Source organism: Poecilia reticulata, chromosome 20, assembly GCF_904066995.2.
Source record: "Poecilia reticulata chromosome 20, P_reticulata-male-v2, whole genome shotgun sequence".
NCBI lineage: Eukaryota > Metazoa > Chordata > Actinopteri > Cyprinodontiformes > Poeciliidae > Poecilia > Poecilia reticulata.
Genome location: NC_088849.1, coordinates 19,753,806 through 19,764,539, shown reverse-complemented (window position 1 = coordinate 19,764,539; position 10,734 = coordinate 19,753,806). Strand labels below are relative to the sequence as shown.

General features: G+C 37.0%; 1 protein-coding gene across 3 annotated transcripts in view; it reads left to right on the top strand.

Moving 5' to 3' along the window:
- The first annotated feature begins 411 nt into the window (after positions 1-411).
- nrbp2b (nuclear receptor binding protein 2b) overlaps positions 412-10,734 on the top strand; it is a 32,834-nt gene continuing 22,511 nt past the window's right edge. Inside the window, exons 1-2 of one of the 3 annotated variants that reach the window (XM_081601638.1) lie at positions 412-595; positions 776-1,135. In XM_081601638.1, coding sequence (XP_081457764.1) covers positions 1,016-1,135 — 120 coding nt within the window. In that variant the 5' untranslated portion in view covers positions 412-595; positions 776-1,015. Of the gene's footprint in view, positions 1,136-10,734 lie in introns of all 3 variants that reach the window. The other 2 variants (XM_008396592.3, XM_008396595.3) reach the window with 2 other exon arrangements.

Below are 10,734 nucleotides of genomic sequence, written 5' to 3'. Positions count from 1 at the left end.
TCAAATGAAATTTAAACTTTACCCCGCTTTAGCTAATAAAATTGAATATATATATATATATATATATATATATATATATATATATATATATATATATATATATATATATATATATATATATATATATATATATATATATATATATATATATATATATATATATATCTTAAAGCAAATATATATATATATATATCTTAAAGCAAAAAAAAACTAATTAGCACTATTTTTGTCTTTATTTGATACGCAACATTCTCTCTTTTTTTTTTTTTTAAACGTTTTAAATTCGATGTTACAGAAATTTTGTCGAACATTATAACTGTAACAAACAAAGTGCAGGCTAAATTTAATCCTCTGTGATACACGTATTCTCTTCCATCGCAGGAGCTGGCTGTGCGCACAGATTAGCGGCGTTACGGTATTTGGCACCATCCTCTCTGCGCACCGTGCCTGGCAGCGGCTCAACTCTCGGCTTCTGCAGACACCGTGGTCGGAGAATGCGCTCTTCTCCGTGGAGCAGACGGTCTCTGTTGCTTCACATGAGCGCACGGGATGATTGCGCGTCGCGGAGCGGTTATTTACCACCGAGGCTTTCTAGGTATTGGTGAGACACACAGGGAAACCGTTTCACAACGTGCGTTGCATGCAGTCCTGGGATGTATTTTTCCACTCCTCTGACTTATCCAACCCTCGCAATGTGCACACTTGTAGATTTTATCTAAAGGGCGTGTCGGCTGTTGGGCTGCGCGTTTTCAACTGGAAATCCATTTGTCTGCAGGGGGGTTTGAGCGCCAAGAAGGAGCTGACAGACAGACAGACAGACGGAGGGAGCCTGCGGTCTTCAGGCAAAGGGGGGTGGGTTTCTCGACTGCGCTGCGCAGACAAGCGGCGGAGCGGACAGCCTCTGCAAACCTCCTCCTCCACAACAACAACACGGGACAAGAGGAAGAAGGAAAGACAGAGGAGGAGACGTGCAGGAGGTCTGTGGGGTTGAAATCTGGACACATACGGCGGTAAAATGACGATGTCCGTCCCGGAGAGGAAATCAGGATCGGAGGGGAAGGAGGAGGAGAGCGAGGACGAGAGTGAGATCCTGGAGGAGAGTCCCTGCGGCCGCTGGCAGAAACGCAAAGAGCAGGTTGGCCGTTTTTTTTATTATTTTTTTTTTATCTTGATGTGAGTGGATGGGGTTTGTTTTTGTTTTTTGTTTTTCCCCTGTGGTCACTTTGGACCTCCTGTGTGTTATGCAATGCTTGAGCCAGGCCGAGGTATTGGCGTTTCTGCACGAATCCACCAATAAATCTCACGCCGTGACATCCAGTGATCGGCATAGCCTACATGAAATCTATTTCAGTGTGCAGACTAAACGCCCAGAGGAGCAGAAGCTTGCACCAAGGCCATAAAAACTGGATATAAACATGCTGCGTTTGATGGGCTTGAGGGCTTAAATGTGTGGGACTCGACAGCATTATAACCTCTCCCACATTTTCATTTAATATCGTATGCTTGAATGTAGCAGGTAAGGGTTGATTGGATTATGCTGAACTTTTTGAGAAAATAAAAACCTGGAACCCAGATTAAGATTTAGGGATTCATTTCTTAAAACTACCAGGAATCACAGTCCAACCAATGCATTTTGACTTTTAAGTGAACTCTGACAAGCATTTCCAAAATGATTCACTGTTCTTGAACTTTTTTTTCATATTTTCCCAAGTGTGGCATGTTCCGTTCAGCTGCCCTATGTCAGTACTTTGTAGAACCACCTTTCACTGCGTTGCAGCTGCAAGTCTGAGTTTGTACGTCCCTATCAGCTTGATAGATCCCTATCAACCTGATAGCATTGTCTTCTTTGATCAATCTGATTGGATGGAGAACGTCCGAGACGATCAATGATCACGTTTTACCTCATGTCCTCAAATCGTTGTAGGTCTGGACTTTGATTGAATCATTCCTTTGAATTTCTGGGTGTAAGTTTAGGTCGTTTTTCCTGCAGGAAGGTGAATTTCCATCCCGCTCTTAAGCCTTTTCTAGCCTCTTATAGATTTTCCTCCAGGATTACTCTGTATTTGTCCGTAATCTTGCAGAAAACGTCTTCACTGGATGTGTGTGGATGTGTGGTGGTGTTAGTTCTCCACCACACATAAAGTCTTCTGACATATGTTTTTAAGGGTGTCCCGATCTCCTATTGATATTGGATATTGGTCCAATATCAGCCTGTATTGGCCTGCTTCTAAAATCTCAGATATTAACTCGTTGATAAGACTCCGCTTCAGCATTTAGTCCAAAATAAAAGTATGATTAATGCTGATATTGCATCAAATCAATATCGATATCGTCCGATGCTCAAAGATGCAATATCGGTATTGCATCGGAAGTGAAAAGGTTTTATTGGGACTTGGTGGACGGCGATTTTTGTGATTTTGCTACTGAATAACCTAAGCCAGCTTTATGTTAGGAGCTAAAATTGTACAATAGATGTGAACTGGAAAAAGTAAAAAAAAAAAAAAAGCCAAAAGACAGAGTGAGTTTTTTTTTTTTTTTACATAATTTTACACTATATTTTATTATCTGTATGATAATCAAAGTCTTAGTCCCACAATCCCTAGCTATGATCTGTTTACCCTCGTTTTTGATGAGGATTGTGTGAACTGTGCGGTTTTAAGATCTCGCAGCCATAAAATCCAACATTGCATTATAAAAGCATAGCGGTTAAGGAGAAGTGCATTTTCTGACAGCTTAACGACTCTAAATCAAAGTCTGCTCTGATTTATACATGCAACAACCAATCAATTTACTGATTAGCTAATAATAGATTATTATTTACCTGTTTGGTGTGTGTTGCTTAGGAAGAACAAACCATTACAAGCTTAAAAGAAAATACTTCTCAACACAAATCAAATAATCATTGACAAATATTTTAAAATGGAATGCATCTTTGACATTTTGATGTGTTTGGACAATCTAAAAAAGCATTTTGTTTACATTGTGAGCTTTCTCTCCAAGTTTCTCACCATGAATTTGAAATGATGTTTTATTGTGTTTGCCACTGCAAGATTAATCACTTACAGAAAAGTTTCACAGTTAAACATCTTTATAAGGAATAAATATCTCGCAGTAAATCACTAAAGTTGCATTGACACATATCAAAATGCCAATTTGGAGTGCATTTCTTTCTTTCAGTTTTTCACATTTTGTTGCATTACAACCACAGACTTAATTTTAAGTCTGGATTTTATGTCATGAACAAACACAAAATGTTGCATAATTAAGCATTAAATTATTATTTTTTTTAATAAATGTGCATTTTCCTCTTTCTTTTGTTGGAAAAGATTAATTTTTATTAAGCCCCCTTTACTCTGGCACTACTAAATAAAATCCAGTGTATTGCCTGTGTGCTAATCGCATAAAATCCCAACAAAGCAAACTGAAGTTTGTTCAAGGGCTATGAATACTTTTGTGAGGTAATGCATTTCACCTGGATAAACAGGTTTACGCACTTTGCTTTGCTGAGAACTTTAGTTAACTCGATTTCTGTTTCATTTGAGTAATTTTTGCTTGCATTTCAAGGTTGCTCATAAAAGCTTGAGCATCTCATCTATCGACAGAAACAATAATAACCACTGATTTGAGCAGTTAATAATTTAACTCCTTCACCCTGCAACTGTTGCAAACAGAAACTGGTTCAGAAACACTTAAATCATTTCTTAACATTCTTGTGATTTTATTTTATGGATTTAAATATTTGTTTTGGTAAAAACAAGAGGCAACAGAGAATGCAGGCCTGCATCAACTCTGACTTTATGGAGTATTCAGGTTGTTGAGTCCCTTTAATGGAATATAACCCAGAGTTTGAAGCTCCGGTGTTTGTTTTTATGTCATTCCCAGCTGCTAGATTTACAGCAATACATCCAATTTATGTGAGGAATGTGAGCGACCTGGATGTTGTTTCAGTGTTGTGAAACCATGGGTGTTGCTGCTGCCAGCCGCTCTAGATAAGGTTGAAAATTTAAGTTAAAGATTATCTCTTATACACATGCCGGGTCTGTGGAAACCCATTTCAAGTTCTCCATCTTAAAAACATGGAGACCCACAATCCTCCCCACCCTCATGTGTTTCCACCCATTGATTACCAACCGCTGCGTTGTCTGAGCTGTCACGTTTCCCTTTGCACCTCGCCGAGATAAGAGCATCTGTCCAATATTATCGGAGGTTGGAGAACAAATCCTATAAAGGCGGGGCTTTAATTTTTGGTGGTGAATGTCTGGTAGTTTCTTACAGTTGTATTGGGTTTTTGTTTTTCTCCAAAGAAGAAACACGTTTTATTGTTTTTGTTTTCCAAATGCCAAGATGTTCAAAAGTTGTGAAAGATGTTTACATATAGCATCTGGAATGCCAAACTTGGGCGTCAGTGCAAAACACAATGTTCACCCAAGAAAAACAGCTGTGGTAAGCTAGGTTTCCACTATGTGGAGACCTAGCAAACCGGTGCACTATTGAGGGATCTCAAAGCGCTTTACTGAAAGTCCAGTCTGCTTGACGTTAAAACTTGTGTGAAATGGTTCACATTTGAAGAGATAATGATGTTAACACAGTCAACTTAGACAATTAGTCCAAGTTTTAACCCGATTTTGCTATTTTTCAATATATGATTTAATCATTAGCAAATTATGGTCATTTTTATGATAATAAATCACAGATTTTCCAGTTGACATCAGGTTATTTTGTAAAACTAACAAAAGATGTTCTTATTTTGAAGAAACTGAAGCTGAAAAATCTTTCTATAAGTCTTAATACATATTTAATTTACACTTTGTAAAAGAACATATAAAATAAGACAATCACATGGAGTAACAAGTGATGTAATCAGACATTGAACCATTGACTCACTGCTCTGGATGTTTGTACTTGATGGGTTTTCTCTTTAACACTCAGCTGTGGTTTTGCACTGCTTTGTTAATCAAACGAGCAGTTTAATCTCCCTGATGACCTGAGATAGTTTTGACTGATTTACATTCGTATATTTTGCTGATATGATTGGAAAATAGTGTGTTGTGTAATTAAAATCACAAAAATAAGCAGAAGCTGCAGCTGAAGTTTTGGCCATTCATTTTTTTTTATCCCTTAAGTGGCAGCACAAGATGAGACATGAAATAAATCAAGCTAGAGCTGGTGGTTTAACTTGTAACATTCTTTAAGGGACACACTAATTTAACTGGGAGGGGAGTTGTTGCACAGTGGTACTGAAATGTTGTTCTGCTTCTCCTTTAGTTGGAAAAGAACCGGCAAAACAATTTAGGAGGTCATGATTTGTAATGGATGGCTTGAGTCAGACTGAAGCAACGCCTGGACAGTTAGACACATAATATTGCTGAATAATATTTTAACTAAACCTGCAGAAAGTGAACAAAAAACTGCTTTGGAGATGAACATTTAATGTGAAAACTGTAACAGTAACTGTCTGAGGTATATTTTGGCTTTATGATTATTTTCCAGTGGTTTCTGGAGGGAGATTTAGAAAACTTGTACTTTGTTTTTAACTAAAATAAAGACAAAACATTTTATTGTAAAATAAGTTTTATTTTTGTCCCACCTCATTTCCTTGAATTTAGTGTTTTCTCTCGTCTTGTGAGTTTAATGCCTAGTTTGTAGATATTTTAACAATAGTGTTGTCCATTAAAGGTATCAAAATTGAACACAAATCTGGCTAAAGCTATGCTAGGCTAATAATTATCCTAAAATAATTGTAGTTTTTGTTCTGATATTGAGTCTGCTTATCATTACTTTTTTTAATCATTTACTTTTTGAGATATTTTTTTTGGCCTACTTCATGTTTGACTCCCAAAGATGGAACCAAAAAAAAGTATTTTTTTCAGTTTATTCATGATTTATTGGGCAAGTTGGTTTGAGTAGCACTTGTCCCTCAATAAATTAATTAAAGTTTGTGTTTACTTGGGTTTTCTTTTTCAGATATTATAATTTGCTTATTATGAAACAAATAAATGTGACAAAAACAGATTAAATCTGTAATTTACAAAATGGAGAAATTAGGTGGTCCGGAAATATTTTCCACAAAATTGTTTGATTTTTACCAGAAAACTTTGAGACGTTTGTTAGTGAGTCTTGGCACAGTGCATACCAGCTAACTGGATTACCTAAATCCTTTTAAATGCTTACAAACATTCTGATTTTTACCCCAAGTTTGGATCAAAACTTGTTCTGTCAGGGAAAAACCTGCTCAGAAATTCTTCCATTGAATTTTCTATTTTACTCTAAATTAGTTTGGTAAAGATGTCCTGGGGTAGAGCCATAAAATGCCGACATAACTCAACCGAATCTTACAGTTGACAAATAAAAGGAGCTATTAAGTCAGTAGTAGCAGAGCATTTCCTCCTCTAAGTCCTGGTCTGGTTGCGGATTGTAGGAAGGAGCTGCCCGACCCGGCGTGTCCTCTTAATCTTTCATAGTCCATAATAATCTGCCTATGCTGCCCTTTCAGGAAGGTTTCCCTCTCAGGTTTCCCTCCAGGGGATTCTGGGGCAGTCGACAGTAGTGAACCTATTTGTGCTTTGCTCCTCACAGCTGTAGGGCTTTTCCAGGAAGCACGTTTAAATCCCAGGATACTTTTAAAGAGAATGTTTTATGCTTTCTTGAACAAGTTAGGACCAGTCTATGGGCTGTAGAAAACATTTTAAATAAATTTTTTGCACAAAATAATTCTTAGATGATGAGATTTTTGTCTGGTCAGTTCTGTCTGTTTTGAGCTCCTTTAAGAATGAGCTATTTTAGGATATCTTTGTCACTTTTAATCAAAATAAGCTGCTAATCTCAACATTTACACACATGAAAATGGCTGCAAACAGATGCACAATTATACAGCTGTACATCTTTGAAAATCTTTAGTAGAGCCTCCTGCACAACCAACAAGAAAGGAACCAGTGGTTTTTGAAAGTCAAGTCATCAACAACAAAACGCTCATCTTTTCCAGCAGTCATGGAACAGCAATGCTCCGTTTTCTTTTGCTTTTAGAAACAATATAAAATTTTTTGTTTTCTTTTTATTGTTTTTCTTTGGTGGTAGAGACCATTATTGACAAACACAAAACAGGAAATGGACAGTTTGGGAATCGAACCTGGAAGTTTTGCTTTAACTCTTCACCACTCAGCTGGAATTTGTGGTTCTAAATATTTAAAATCGTAAAGGTTTTTATATTCATAATGTCGCCTTGGGTTAAAGAAATGTATTTCACTTCCCACACCTTGTTGCTGTAGTTTTTGGTTAAAGTTTATTTCTTTTTCAAGTTTTTCCAGTCGCCTCTGTGTGGGAACCCCAGGGAGGTCCTGCTGTGTTTCCACAAGCCCATCAGCTGATTTATGACTGACTCACCAACACAATATTGTCGGCACTTTTACATGTTTGGACTTGCTTTATTATAGAGTTGCTGTTCTTTCAATCAGTGGAGCTCAGAAGCGAAAAGGCTAATGAACGTTGTGCGTTTTAAAGTTATAGAAAGCAGCAGCAATTTCACCCCTCACAATGACTAAGCTGTCCACCCTCTGATGAGTTGTGCAAAGATGGATATTATCGGTCTGGGATTTGAGACTAATTGTGGTAACTGAAGCTTTGGCAGCATAACTTTATTACAGATGGTCAGAGGAGGAGTTCTTCATGTTCCTGCTTGTCTCTCTATTTAAAAATGTCTTTTGCCTCTACTTAGAGATGATTAGATAAATAATTACCTCAGAATATTAATTTACAGCCCCATACTATTTATTGTCATAGGATTTTTCTTTTCTAAAGTAACTAGCTAAAATGCTACCAGTTGTTAATGTATAAATTCTCATACAAAATGTGCAAAAATCTACCAAGAAACTTGCCAGTACCTGATAAAAAACTGTTAAATACATTTATGCTGTCTTTTTTAAAAATGGACACCAGTGTGATTTATATCACTAAACTGCTTACAGTCGCTGCGTTTAATCATAATTTTCATCCAAAGTGAACGAAACTGAAGTTTTGGGGATTTTCAAACATTGATTTGAATTTATTGTTGTTGCAATAAATCCAGATTCCTATGAAAAGTAATTTTCACAATAAATGATACAATAAACTTCTACTGACCGGGTCGATTTTTATCTGGACTGAAACTCAAAAATCCAACCCTTTTGTGGTTAGTTGTGCAAACTAGCTAACACTCTTCAATGTGGAAGTTGTTGCTGTGGGAAGAAGACTCATTGTGACTTTTTAAAAACAAAATTAGAGGAAGCACAAAATATCTACAAAGCTATTTGATCGGAAAAAGTATTTTTTTTTAGTTCATCTAGCCTCAGTTTGGAAAGAAAAAACAAGATGGGGGCCATTTTAGATTTATGTTTGAAAACACAATGTATTGATTGTCAACTCTTTGCTTTCCTTTGTAAAACTGACTTGGATTTTTTTTTTCCCCAAAAATATTGCTAAAATCTTCTTTTTCTTGTTCGTCTGACCCCCTTATGATGAGCCAAACGCCCGGCTTCATGATTTACAACATGACAAATAGTTATTCAATGACTCTTGAGTGACGGAGGGAAAACAAATGGCATAAACGATGCTCAAAGCTAGCAGGATTTTTTGTCAGAAACCGCAGCTCAGTGATTATGTGACGTCGCCATAACCAAAACATCGAGGTCCCTGGGGGTCATGAGATGTGCAGAAATATATACACTAAGGTGGTTGTTGTTGTTTTCACTCCAGCAACATGAAATGGAGCTGCACCGACCTTCTGCCAGTTGGAACTGAGAACTGGTGTGCATAATAGCACTTCGAGGAAAGGCCGATGTGTCCGCCAGGATCTTTATAGAAACTGTCCCTGTGGTTTGTGTCACTTCATATTTCAAGCTCGACATATTTCTAACCTCCAGGCTGCATATGCAAGATCTCTGAAAGATTGTGGTCATCTTTGGTGACATGTGTGAAGGATTTTGAGGGTTGCATCATAGGTTTCAGACTTTTACACATGACAAAGAGACTTTGTTTGGGTCACTAAGCACAATGGAGTTATTATACTATTTGTTTGTGAGCATGCTGGAGCCAGCTTTTCTTCCTCTGCCTCTTTCAACCTAAAGGCAGCACTTAGTGTTTCAATTTTATCTAATTTACTCAGCGCAGAGATAGCCTGACATCACATGAGGCGGCTCTTTGAGGCTGTATCCGTGCGGTGGAATGATAAAACTAAAAGTGCTGAATCCTGGCTTCAGCCCTTTAGTCTGGCAGCTTTTCAAGGAGGAAATCAATCAGTAAAAACTGAACCAACATGGTTGGCGCTGCTCACCGAGGCTAAGTATTTTGCCTTCCATTAAAATTTTAAAGCCAGATTTCTCCAAACAGTCCGTAGAACAAACTTAGCCAGACTTTCACACGTCAGGATCGGTTTACGAGGCCGGCTGCGTTCGCTTCAGCTGATAAGAACGGTTGTGTAATGCCTTCTGAGAAAATACTGGAAGTTATGGTGTTACTGTTATGTTGGCTGGGATTCAGAAGTCTGCATTAACAACTGGGGCACAAAGTTTGGTAGACAATGTGTGTCTGAACTTTATTCAATCTCTTCAGCTAATAAAAGGGGATTTTTCATCATATTTCAACCAGTGGATTGGTGTTTTTATGTATGGCTGTATTTATTCCACACATGCTGTTGGAAAAGAGAAATGGATCACCTTACGGGAGCAACAACATAATTAAAGCGGCGCAGCATCATAAATGGGGCTGAAACGATTAATCACGATGAATCTATTATTGAAATAATTGCCAACTAATTTAGTAATCAGTCACTAACTGGAGAAAACAGGCAATTTGCTGAAACATATTCAGAGCAGTAATTAAGCCAAAACTGTACAAAAACTGTATACATTTTGCATTTCAGATGAATTAAAAAAACATTGTAAATATATCAAATATATCCTACTCAAAACTCAAGAGGCAAAGTTTTAACTTCACCTTCTTCAAATTCTGTGAAACAATTATCCCAGTAAGTACTTTTTGTTATCTAGTTATTTAATCTGTTAATTGAAAAGCCAATCAACAGATCAGCTCTTCTCTGTATTGAAGCTTTTCACATTTTAATGTTAGAAGTATTTTTTAGCTGCAGATGCTACAAATTATCAAGAGTTCACTGAAGGAATGCTGTGTATTTTATGGAGTAAAATGTTTATTTTTATGTTTAAAAAAGAAATGGAATCGTTTGCATTTTTTATTTCTAATATTGTATAAAACAGTTTAGAAGAAAAATCAGCAAAATTTGCCCATTTTTAATCCGATTAATCGATTGTCGAAATAAACATGACCCTAATCGATAACTAAAATAGTTATAATTGCAGTCCTAACTCAAAATTATTTTTTTATATATAGAAAGAAAATGCAGCAGAAGAATAGTTTAACTTGTCGCACAGTACCATGCAAAAACTTTAATTTCTCTTGAACTTTACAACATTTACAATCATAAACTTTGATGCACTGTATTAAAGTTACTTTTATAAGCCAACAAAAAGCCTCTAATTATAATTAAATGTCGTTCTGCTGTAGGGTGAATATCTTTCCTCTGTTTTTAGCTCCATCCATCTTCCCATCTACTCTGACCAGCTTCTTCTGAAGAAAACCATCCCCGCAGCATGATGCTGCCACTGCCATGTTTCATGTGTCAGGTGTCCAAGGTGTTTGTTTTCTACCACATAACAGTTTCTCGTCTTCAAATCTCTGAGGTGAAAC